Below are 12,537 nucleotides of genomic sequence, written 5' to 3'. Positions count from 1 at the left end.
ATGACTAATTACCCAAAACATTAACAGGACACCATAAATATGACACAAACCAACATAGTTACAAATTTATAATTGAAGCTGGAGTTTAGGGCCTGATTATTTTATCGTAATGAAGTTCTTTCTCTGACTTTATATCATCGTACCAATACAAAGTGCTTTCGATTCCCCTGCAACACGTTTAATAATCACAAAATAGACTCAGAGTTTGCCATGGTGCATTAAAAATAACTTAAGCTACAAAGCAGGAGCAACAAAACAGACTTTGAATTTGTTATATAAAAAGCAACAAACTTAACCTTATTCAGGAGACTATTACCTTGTTAGGTCTCAAAAGCAAACAATCCAACATGGATAGACGCATATATACCCAAGAAGAAGAAATCCATTATGGGTAACAATGCATGCCATTTGCACAACAAACTGCACAAAGGCATCCTCCAAACAAAATGTTTAAATTAATTAGTTTCAATCAACATGCATAAGTGATCACCAAAACCCACATTAAGAAAATTTAGAAAATAAAAGAGAGAAACTCAAACCAAAATTACTCACCCACCAAAGTAAGATGTCTCGATCTAGATCCATGACTTCACCACATGTTCTCTTCCTCCCTCTCTCTCACCCATGATACGTAGACCTCACAATTTAAAGAAAATATTATCACATTCAAAATTCAAGAGATAATATTATCATGATGTATTTGAATATTTAAAAATTTAAATTGGAAATATCATTTAATGATAATCGACGTAAACTCCTTTATCCTTACATTTTAATGTTAATGAAATAATGTTTAAAATTTTAAAAACAATATCATCATAATTGGGAAGAAGATTTGATGTTTTAATTATAACAGAGAAAACTCCTTTATCCTTACATAAAAGAGTCATCATTGATATTGAATTAAGTAACTAAATTACATAGTGATAAAAGAAAATTACATAAAAGATTATCACAATTTTTTGAATATATTTTAAAAAATCTGAAAAAATCATGTAGTTGGTTAAAAAGATATTGTTTTAGTTAACATTCTCTATATATCCTATTATCAACTATATCTTTGATTTAAAAATATTTTAATATTGATATTGATTGAGGAAGGAAAAAAATTAATATTGTAAAAATCTTTGAAGTTTGGGAGGGAAAAGAAGATGAAGGTGTCTTCTACTTTTATATATATATATAGATTACTATTTAATCTTTGATGGGAGTTGTTGAGTGTATATATATTTTTAATAAGCTAGATAACTTGGCAATCTTTAGTTACTCGAAAATTCTCGAATACTTGGATTGCTTTACTACAAACACCTTCATAATTTAAATTTCTTAGTGGAAGATAAGTTATTAGGTTTTATTTATATTTTTCTTTAATTAATGTCTAATAAAAAACAAAAAGGTGAATATGATTTTAAATAAATAAAAAAAAAGTTGAACGTTGAAAGGACAAAAAAGAGCTATTGAAAATGATATCCTGCGGTATCCGTTCATTACAAGATAAGTATAAAGGGGAAAAAGCAAAGCTGATCGGATAAAAGGAAAAAAAATACACACGAAGTCATTTTCCATCCTTTCTTTCCCTTTTTCGTTTTATCTTGAAGTGGAATCTTCTTGTCTTCTCTTTTTAGGGTTCATAGATTGATAGGAATTCTAATAGTACCTTGAGAGGATCATAATTAAAGCTCTTTCTCGGGATCGCCAAAAGAAAAAAAGTTCAATCTTGGATCTCAAAAAAGAAGTATGACAAATAGATATTAGATAGAGAACTTGAAAAAACAATAAAAAAAACTGAAAAACACAAATACAAAGACGTCAATCCCCAATCACTCTTAGATAATACCGTGTTAAAACGTATGAAGATTATTTCGAGTGTTAAGAAATTTCATTTAAAAAAAAAACCCAAAAGATGTAATAATTTGGTGTCATAAATATATGGAAATGTTTTTATAAAATAAATATTTGAATTAGAAATGTAATATGACAAAAAAAAAAAAAAGCAATATGGTAAACTTTGCAATCCTAGCTTTGATAGAGCCCATGGGCCATGGTTGACTCTTATATGGGTGAATTGTGTTCAAACTTGAGTTTTCAGAAACTTGATATGGGTTTGGTATTGGGCTTACTTAATAATGTGGATTGAGCAGTACTTACATTCCAAGCCCGTTGAATTTCGTGGGCTTTCAAGCATTGGTGATGGGCCACGAGGGTTCACAAAAGCTACTAAAGCTGAGGCCCGGCCCATGGAACAACTTTTTTTACTCAGTTTTATCTTCTGAGCTCTGAGCACCTTTTTTTTTTTTTAATAAATAATGCTGTTGATGAAAAATACCAAAAAAACCCTTTATGCCGGTGAAATAGCTTAAGGGCAACGCCATGGATACTGTCGTATTAATGGAAGAAAGAACCGAGTATGTGAGGGTAAGTAAATGAATTAGTGATTTGCTCTCTTCCTACGCTTCGTGATTTTCTCAAATCCTCGAGAGAAGCATTGCCGTCGCAGCCATAGCCAGCGCCGCTGTTACCTCCAGTGCCCCTCCACGAAAGCTTAATTAACATTGCAAGTTTTTTTTACATATCCATAAGGTTGGTGCCAAAGTCCTAATGATAGTCCGATTAGTACTGAAGTATTGAATAGGTACACTGGAATGGATGCTATTTATCAACAACGAGTGGATTGAAGTGCTCTAGCAATCCATTCCCCTCTGGAGGAGTTGAATACTTCAGTGCACGCATAGACGTGTAGCTTGGTGTTTAATCGAACTTGGTGCAGAACCGTTAGGGCATCGATCTACCGGACTGAACTAAAATGGGCGGTGAACCCGCCCACCTGGTGAATGATTCAATACATCAAGAAACGATGTCCGCTGTGCATAGCGGTGACCGAGAGATCGAAGCTGCTGTCCAGGATGCAGTGCTCCGTGAACAAGTAGGCATCACCTTCTTTTCGAAGAATTTTACAGCGGTCTTTCTGGTGCATTCATTTATTTAATGGTTGTGTCACTTTTTCTTTCTGTTTGTTAGGAAATCGCAACCCAGAAAATCATACAAGGTCAAAGGTTTGTGATGGCTTTCTCTAAACGAATTTCCCTAGTATTTTGAACTAGAAAAATTTTAAGTTTGACAAATTGGTGCTTATATACATGTCTCTTTGTGATCTCAGAGGGGTAGAAAGTGCTGGTGAAGCTCCAAAGAAAGATACAGACATTTTATGGGGACATCGTGATCCTAATGCCCTGAAAGTGTGTAATCTGTATATACGCAGTTATTTAATATTGAATAATTAGTTTCTTCTTCATTGCACATTGCCCGGTGATGGTAATACATTATATATATGGGTATTGATACAGGAACATCTACTTAAGATGACAACAGTACATCGTGCAGAGATGTCTTTGAAGCGAGGGAAAACTGCAGTTCCTGAAGAAGGTTGGTAGCATTGTCCTTCCTTATTGACTGACATACAAGATACTACCCCATGAATCATTGTCTTTAATTCCTATTTAACATAAGAGGGGTTTGCGAATGTAATTTTAATTCTGAGCAGGAGCATTAGATAAGAGGCGCTGAGGCGGTAGTGGTCCCATCAGTGTGAAATAGATTACGCCACCAATTTAGAGTGTAGAGATAGGGAAAACAACAAACCATTAAAGTTTAGAGATATATTATACAATGTTTATGCTAGGAGAAGATAGTTTGAGAGGGGAAGGAGTATAAAATAAGGTGCAATATATGGTTTTTCCTCAAATCATAGCTCATTGATCCTACAGTTATATGATGAATTTGTCGTACTAACAATTGTTTATCATTGTATTGAGCCAGTGTAACAGTTACTGAAAAATGTCACTTATTTCAGTCACATGCCACTCAATATGAACCGAGAGTTCTAAGCTATAGGGTGTAAGGAGGAATTCATTCTTTTTTAGGTGGTGGTGGTGGTTGGACTGTAGAATTAATATAGTAAAAAAATCACCCAGGATCAAAGTTGGTGTTCAATATAAATTAATTTATCAATGTTTCTTGAGGTCACTTAAAAAAAGAATGGTGCAATGAGTTTGTTTGTGAAAGAAAAAAAGGAAGGAAACGGTATGCTAGATATAAAGAAAATACAGAAAAAGTTAAGTCTAAAATCCCTTGTCTCCCAAGTCTATGGTGATGGAGACGTCTGAATCCTCTCTATTACCACTTTGTGCAAAGGTGGGAATAGTTGAACTGCAAAAAACCTATAATGTTGATCGCTGCCGCGGATGGAAAAGGGCTTTTGAATTATTTGAATATTGAGGAGCTCATATCCCAAATTTGACCCCTTTTTTTGCTTTGCCAATGAGTTAGTGTACCAAAATGCAACTCAAATTCAATTTCTGGCACTAAGTTTGCTTGTGGGTGTGAAAGTTTGGCGAGTTTGTTGGCTCCCAAAAAATCATATAATCTCAATGCAACATAACTTGGATTGCACTGATATGGCTTGTTCCTTATACGCTTGTAGTTTTAAGTGTATGCTTGCTTGGAATTTTGCTCATGAGCAACTACTGCTTGCTGCCAAACAAATTCACGATGAGATTAGATGATGATGTGAACTAAACACACAAGTATATACCATAAAACTATGTCCTTTCATGAATTGTCAATCCGACTGGTATCTTTTTGAGATAACTATGGAAATTTAAGTTGGTCATGGGTTTTTAATAGATTGCATCATCTCCATGGTGATTTATGGAAGGTTGAAATGTGAGCAAGTTATTAACAAAGATTTAGTTACTCTCTCTGGATTGATTTTACAGTTGTTCCGTGGCCTTTTGTGATGAAAAGCGAATCGTTGTTTTGTCGCAGGGAACATGGAAATTGGAAATGGTTACGGTGTACCTGGTGGAGGGGCATACTATGGTGCCTCGGGGCCATATAGTGCTGCACCTAGTAAGATTCATCAACGGTAGTTGCTACTTTATTTTGTATCTCTGCAGAAGAAAGGTTCCATTTTACCTTTTTGATGATTCAGGCAACCTAGGAAATGGACCTAATGGGACGGGTGAGAACCATCTGGAGCCGCATAAAGAGTCAGCAGAGAAGCCTGCAAAGAAAGAGCTTCCTGAATATCTAAAGGAGAAATTAAGGGCAAGGGGTATTATAAAAGATGATACAGGAAATGTTGTTCCCTCAAGAACTGATAATGCAAGTTTATCTGCCCTGCTTCTGTTTCTTTTATCTGTCACTCTTCCTTGTTTCAGTTCCATGTAAATCTTTGTCGATTGCTGCATGGTCTAATTTGCTTAGTCCCTTAGGACTTGTGAATATTTCTGAACTCCTTTTATTCTGATCTATATATTATTTGCTTATTCCACAAATCTATGCTACGTTCTCTAATTGTAACAATTTCTGTTTGTGTTGTTCAATTTGCTATATGTTTCCTCGACTTGATGTTCTCTTCGTGAGATATCTTCTGTAATTTCTTAAAAATTTATCGTAATTCTGTGCTGCAGAAGTCGGAGGCTGCTACGATTCAAAAGGCAGAAGTCAGAAAGTTGCCTCCTGGATGGGTGTGTCTTCCTTACTCTTTTTTTTTTTTAAAATTTCCCATTCTCTTTTGAGCAACCTGGTGGGGTATGTCTTGATTGCTATTTGTATTTCATATACTTTGTTTTTGGATTTTGTTGGATTGAATGGCTGTACAGGATTTTGTGAAATTATAAGTGACACAATATTGATTTGAAACCTCCTTGTTGGCACCTGTTTCCTAAATGATCAGGGTAAAATTTATGGAAAATACTTTGAATCATAGAAGGTTTTTGGGCTTGTTGAACTTTGAGGTTTGAATGGCTCAGTGTTGCGAATGTATAAATTGGCCAAAGTGCTCGAATACAAATATTTGAAATATATAGGCAACAACAAGTAAGAGCTCCATTATGGAGTGGTAATGCGGGACAGCGAGACACAAGTGCTTAGGGGGGAGAAATAAACCACATTTTCGGGTAGTGAAATACAGAAACTTAAAATTGATATTTTCTGCTGGTTTAGAAAAGCATACTTGAAACAACAGTCTACCAGTTTTGTTCCATTTAAGAGAAATTTTCACGTTCTTTCCTCAAATTAGAAGAAAGGGAATTATAGGGGATTTAAAGAAAAGATCACCGTATCTCAAGTTTCGTATGGTTTGTTCGTTTATATTATATGGGTATTTTTCATTTTCTTTTTTCTTTACTCGTTCTTAGACGATTGGCTGAGTACTGTAAAAATGTGGCATCATGGTTCTCATAGTAACATTTTTAACAGCATTAGCTTATATGCCTTGTAATTTATGGTTGCACCCCATTGGTACTCTCTCTAATAGAACTTTTTGCTTTAAGAAAGAAGACAGCTTTTAAAATCAAACAGGGTCATTCATCAAAGCTAATTCTTATGCACCCAACACAGGTTCTGAATGAGCACCTGATACTCACCAAACCAGATAGGAAAAACACCCTCCAATTCTCTTTGTTATATTCTATAATTCCCAGCGATGAGGTTGTAAATAAACTTTCATGTTAGACATTTAGTCACAATTCTGATAATTCTTATCCATTTTCGTTTAGGAGGAGGCAAAAGACCCTACTAGTGGTGCTTCATATTATTATAATGAAAGTACTGGGAAGAGTCAATGGGAAAAGCCTCTGGAAATGCCATGTAGTATACCAACTCAATCATCTGTTTCTCTTCTCGAAGATTGGGTGGAGGCACAGGATGAAACAACTGGTATGCTGTGTTTCTTTTAGATGCATCGTTTTCATGTCATATCTTGCTAATATTTCTCAAGGTTTGGTAGCAACTGATGTTTCATCATTTATCATTTATTTTTGTATTTTTCTTTAATGCAAACAAAGTTTAATAGAGGGGCGCCAATAAGATGAAACCCCTGAAAGAATGGTACAAAGAAAGTCGTGTGATTAAAAGAAAAGATAAGAGTGAAATGGTGTTCACCATGCGTCCATGCCTTTGATGAGTTTTGTTTAACTAGTGATCTTATGAGAACTGGCATCTTCCCCTTCCCTCTTCACCCCCTTCCTTTTTTTCTTTCTGTTCTTTGGCTTTTGAAATCAGTATTTGTTGCCCAAACTTAGACTTGCACTTATTTGTAAAGGAAGGATCCTAATTTCTTTTTAGTACCAAGAAACTGGAAACTGTAGATTTGGGTAAGTTTGTGTCAATTTATCACTTTGTTGCATAGCCCGATTTCTTTGTAGAGACTCAAAGAGGGAAAAGTATCTGAGTAGTTAATATGATGGGCAAACATAAGAAATTATTATCTAGGTTAGTAAATCTTATGGATGAATCAAAATTTGCCAACATAAAATTATTTGGTGGCAAAAATAAGTAGTCCATTGGTTTACATGATCTTAAGTAGTATGGGCATGATGCACGCCTTTTGTGATTATTGTTGCAAAGTCTCAACTCTCTGCAGTAACTGTCAGTTGACAAAGCATCCGTTGACTTTGTGAATGAAGTATTTATTTATCAAGATTCAAGATTAAATTTCTTACATTCACGCAGTAGTGCAAATTTTTTTTATTGCAATAACCACTATAAACTCGCTTTCTACATGCAGGTCATCGCTATTATTACAACACGAAGACCCATGTATCACAATGGGAGCATCCTAATTCATCTCAACAGGCTGGTTCGGCACATTCAGACAGCCAAGTGTCTGGAAGCTCTACGAATGGGAGTTTTGTACATCCATTAACAGAGTTGCAGAAGTGCATGGGATGTGGTGGGTGGGGAGTCGGCCTTGTGCAAATGTGGGGTTATTGCAATCATTGCACAAGGTACATGCATTACAACTCTAATTTGAGACTTTCTTTCCTTTGCCTTTTGTTTTGGTATGTTACATGCTTTTTGCGAATATTGGGCGCAGCACAGATGTTCTCCTTCATTTTGATCTTTTTACTGAGAATTTCCTCAAGTGCTATATGATTTTTGAAATGCTTTTCGTGCAGTAACAAACTATGTGCCCCATGAGATTTAAGTCACTGAAAATTGTTTCAGTCCACTTTTTGTTTGAAATTGCAATTGCAGCACTGTTTTTTTTTTCTCTTATATCGTTGCTTTTAAGAAAAAGTGACACCACCACCTTGTTGAATGATTCTATAATTTCTTATGAGGTGGGTATGCGGTAAGTGCTTCACTTAAAATGTATCCCCTTCACTTTACAGCAGTGGTAAGGGTTTCTAGGAAATCTGTATTATAAAGTGTTTTGTTAAACCATTGGCATAATGTGGACGCAATGGCTTTTTCTAGAATATTGTCCAAAGTTCGTTTCCTCTGAATAATATACAGTGGTTTTTCATTTGGGGAGTCAGAATTGATAAAAAAAGTTATGGGAAACGATTGTGGGAAGTTTTGAGAAGAAATAAGTGGGATGGAGAGTGATTATCTTGCAGGTGGTGGAAAATTAGCATTTGTAAAAGGTATATTGTCCTGCCTATCAGTTGACTGAGTGTTGATGTTTCCAATGTCAGTTTCTGTGTAAGCTTCTTGGTGAACATTCAAAGGCAATTTTAGTGGAATTTGGTGAAGTGGTATATAATCAAACAAACAAGTAAAATAAGAGGTTTAGGGGTTTAATCTCTTTGAACCTCTTGCAGGAAAGTAGTTATGGAGATATTCAAATAAAAGCTCAAGCTTGTGGACACAAACCATTGATCCTACATATGGTGCAATGCATAAGGGATGGACTTAGAAAGAAAGAAGGAAATCTTAGTTAGTGAGGGCAGAAAGAACATAAGAAAACGACGTCTTGATTGAAGAATAAATACAAAAGACTGAAAAAAAAGAGAGAAGAAGAATGACAGTATGTAAAACATAGAAATTGAATCATGTCTAGACTGAAGACCTATGCTTCTTATTCGGAATAAGTTATTCCTGCATCAAGGGGCTCACTTTCCTTCATAGATTGTTCTACTTTGAGAATCAGGAATGATGTTTATTACTATTTTGGAATGCCTAATCTATGTTTTTGAAATCTCTCTCATGTCTTGTAGGAAAATTTCATGGATCCCGGTTTTCTTCAAGTGGCTTTTAACCCAACTCGCAAAATATTCTGTACTACAAGGACAAATAGAACAGAGTCTAGTACTATCTGTATTCAATATTATTATTATGTCCTCATTGCATAGTTGGGGAATATGTGAACTTCTATAGTTATTTTTTTGTCTTTTCCCCCCAAAAAAACTTCCTCACTCATGGATCTAGTATTCACTTTTGAAGTTTTGAGAAATACATATATTTGCTTAAAGCATAGGTAATTGAGAGCTTATTTTTCTTCCAAATAATAAATGCAGAGTTCTCAATCTTCCACAAGCCCAGTTCCTGACTTACAGAACTAATGAGGACCCAAGTAATGCTGCATATACCAAAGGAAGTCATGGAAAATTGGCTCCCAAGCAGAGGTACTTCATGACACTCATTTCTTAGGTTTTGTCTAAATTATTATTGTTTCCTGTTAAACTAAATACTTTTTATTCCTGTACAACTCTAAATGCAGTTCAGATTGTCTTCCAACCAAACATTCTTCTAAAAAAAAAATGATATTTGGAGATTTTCTTGCTTTTATGTTTTTGTTGGAACCAACTTCTGCTCGTTCTTAACATATCAAATAAGAAGGGAAGCTCCTTTTCCCCCCCTGAATGCAGATAAAAGACAAGTAAAACAATTACAGCCAAAATTTTGCCTATACTCACAATTGAAAATTTTGTGAACGTGCTTTGATCATGTGGATAAATGAAAATTTGTTAATGAGTTGATATGGAGATACAATATTAATGATGCCAAAATGGAGGAGAAGAAGGAAAAAGAGGGATGAAGAACAAGAATTTGACAGAAATGGTTGATGTTTTGCTTTCAGGTCTAATTGGAAACCACCAATGGGAAAAGGGAATGGAAGGGGCAAAAAGCGTGCTTTGTCCGAGGATGATGAATTGGATCCTATGGACCCAAGCTCGTATTCAGATGCTCCCCGTGGAGGCTGGTATATTATCTATATTGTTAGAATTTCTTCATGAAGTACACAATCTGCTCATGCATTACTAGGAGCAGGGATGTTCTTTCATAAATAACTTTACATGTAAATTCTGCAGGGTTGTAGGCCTGAAAGGAGTACAGCCACGAGCAGCTGATACCACTGCCACGGTATGCTAACTGTGCTTTTCATCACCAAATTTTTTCCTTGTTCTTTGCAAACTAGCATAGCTAATGATACATCACTATATATAATTGGCAAAAGCTATCAGTATAGTAAGCAGAAGTAGACAGAGTAAAGGCCATGTTAAAGATAGTTTAATTTGTTAGAGATGGAACACACTTAATAATGTATATCAAAGAGGTGTTACTGAAGCTAGCTTACAATAAATTGCTTTCAGGCAGGGAGTATCTTTTCCCAACTGCATTTGTCAGTGGGGACTGAGATTTTAGGAATTTGTGCGATGTGGCTGGCTTACAAGATTGGAAAGCTTAGGAGCACTAGAAGTATGTAGAAGTCATAATGGTTACATGTATTAAGGTGCTCAGCCCTAGTCCACAGTGGAGGAAACTGTTCTCGAACTAATTTATGGTATCAGGCCAGTGATCTACCCAGAGGCTGTTAACCTGGTTGACTGTCATTTTCTTATGTTATTAATTTAGAAGGGGTACCAAACTGATAGTGGGGAGGATGGTTACAGCTCTAGCAAGGTCCTAGAACTCTAGGAGAGGGAATGAATAAAGAATTCAGTTTTCGAGAAGCCAAAAGTGATTGTATTAGCAGTAACTTGACCCGTATACATAGTATATTTAAGTGGTGGATCAGCAACACACAGAATTTCTTAAACCATGGCGCTTTAGGCCTTTCAATATTAAGGCCTTGCTGCTTCATGGTTTATCTTGACAAAGCCCAACTGAACTCTCAACCCAACAATTCTCTTCGGGAAAAGATACAAAGAAAAATAATGACAATAGGCCAACAGACCCATTTCATTCACTCTATTTGAGTTCTCTTTTGCTAACCAGAAGGCTACATCGACGAGCTTTACTGCCATCTGGTCTCCTTCCTTTCTGATGGTCTTTTAGACTAGAATTGAATGCTACAGCTCAAGATTTTAAAAGGCCGATGGCTTTTTCTTTATTCTTACCTGATGTCAGGAATGATGATATGTTATATTTTCTTGATGTAAGGAGGCGACTTTGAGGTTCTATATATTATTTTTGTACTGCTTTGTAACCTCACAGGTCTTTGAAGTGATTTTAGTATAAACTGAGATTATTGCAGCAGAATTTCATTGCTGTGTAACATCATCTTTTTATTTAAAACATCTGACATGCGGTTTGCAACTAGTAATGTTTTTTTTATTTTGCTATTCAATATGAGAAATTCTATTACGCATGTCCTGCCTCATACTTCTAATGTTATATTTTTCCGTGAATCAGGGTCCTCTGTTTCAACAGCGTCCATACCCATCACCAGGAGCTGTCTTGCGAAAGAATGCTGAAATTGCTTCGCAAACCAAGAAATCAAACTCTCATTATGCACCTATAGCCAAGAGAGGGGATGGGAGTGATGGACTTGGTGATGCCGACTAAAATTCTGATGCTAATGGAAGAAAGTTACCCTCCGTCTCTGCTGCATTTAGCCAAATGGAGTTATTATTATGTATGATCCCGGGTCTATAGTTGAGAATGCACTTTTGCCCGCAGCAGCAGACACTGTCAATGTATAGCGGATTTTCTCCTGCAGCCTGTCCTCCCACTGCTGAGCTAACATGTCATTGTCCGGGTTCCAAACTGAAAACGATTTTCTTCTTGGAGGCTTCCTGTATTTTTCATGATACCATGGCCGATGCGTCCTAGAATTTCAGCCTCATCGCATGCAACGGCAAGCTTGCACAATCTGGTTGCACAAGGCAATTAGCTCATGCCATGAATTGTTACAAGCCCAAAATAAGTATTGAATTTTTGAAAATATGAATCGTGGTAGGTAAAAGAAAGACAATGTTAGAGACCTTTAAAATATCACTCCTTAAAAGTCTTCTAAATCTATGTGGGATTAAAATAATCATCGAGTAAAAATACATATATAGGGCATATTTTATATCCATCACTCTACATTAAATGAGATTTTTAGGGTTTTAAGCATTATCCGTAAAAAAAATATTAGAGAGTTTACTCAGTTTATCGTTTCAGTAAACGGATTTTACTGAACAATCAATTATCATTCTCTTGCCAAACTAATTATTGACAGTAAAATAAAAATAAAAGTAGACAGAATAGGACCCATATTAAAGCAGTGTCCATAATGATAATTGATTGTTTTTTGTCGCTTGCTTGACTTAAGTGAAAGCAAATCCTGCCCCTTTTTTGGGGTGGTCTATTTCAATTGTATTCTCATTGATTTCAGCAATGAAATAGTGTCCTAAAAAGATTTACTGCAAATTCAAATTTCTTTTCACAATGACAAAAAGTCACCAAAATTTCCAGTATTTATAATTGGGCTGGAGTTCCATAGTGTTAGGTGCACTGCCATCGTCACAAAAGTTCTTATTT

The 12,537-nt window shown here is 35.6% G+C and overlaps 1 protein-coding gene across 1 annotated transcript; it reads left to right on the top strand.

The window, feature by feature from the left end:
- Positions 1 to 2,376: 2,376 nt before the first annotated feature.
- Positions 2,377 to 12,049, top strand: LOC119995688. The gene is made up of 13 exons (XM_038842191.1): positions 2,377 to 2,923; positions 3,019 to 3,053; positions 3,158 to 3,236; positions 3,345 to 3,423; positions 4,825 to 4,908; positions 4,991 to 5,163; positions 5,472 to 5,528; positions 6,561 to 6,720; positions 7,571 to 7,790; positions 9,306 to 9,413; positions 9,869 to 9,991; positions 10,101 to 10,152; positions 11,425 to 12,049. Exons 1-13 carry the CDS (start codon positions 2,804 to 2,806, stop codon positions 11,575 to 11,577), a joined length of 1,443 nt encoding a protein of 480 aa, XP_038698119.1. The 5' UTR covers positions 2,377 to 2,803; the 3' UTR covers positions 11,578 to 12,049.
- The last annotated feature ends 488 nt before the right edge of the window (positions 12,050 to 12,537 follow it).

This window comes from Tripterygium wilfordii, chromosome 3, assembly GCF_013401445.1.
Source record: "Tripterygium wilfordii isolate XIE 37 chromosome 3, ASM1340144v1, whole genome shotgun sequence".
Lineage (NCBI taxonomy): Eukaryota > Viridiplantae > Streptophyta > Magnoliopsida > Celastrales > Celastraceae > Tripterygium > Tripterygium wilfordii.
Note: the sequence above shows the minus strand (reverse complement) of the source record. Positions and strands in the feature narration are given on the sequence as shown.

Excerpts from the sequence above, each read along its gene's own strand:
- LOC119995688 (XM_038842191.1), top strand. The coding sequence starts at position 2,804 with ATGGGCGGTGAACCCGCCCACCTGGTGAATGATTCAATACATCAAGAA. Across the intron at positions 6,721-7,570 it reads GGCACAGGATGAAACAACTG|GTCATCGCTATTATTACAAC; the intron begins GTATGCTGTGTT and ends TTCTACATGCAG. Across the intron at positions 7,791-9,305 it reads TATTGCAATCATTGCACAAG|AGTTCTCAATCTTCCACAAG; the intron begins GTACATGCATTA and ends TAATAAATGCAG.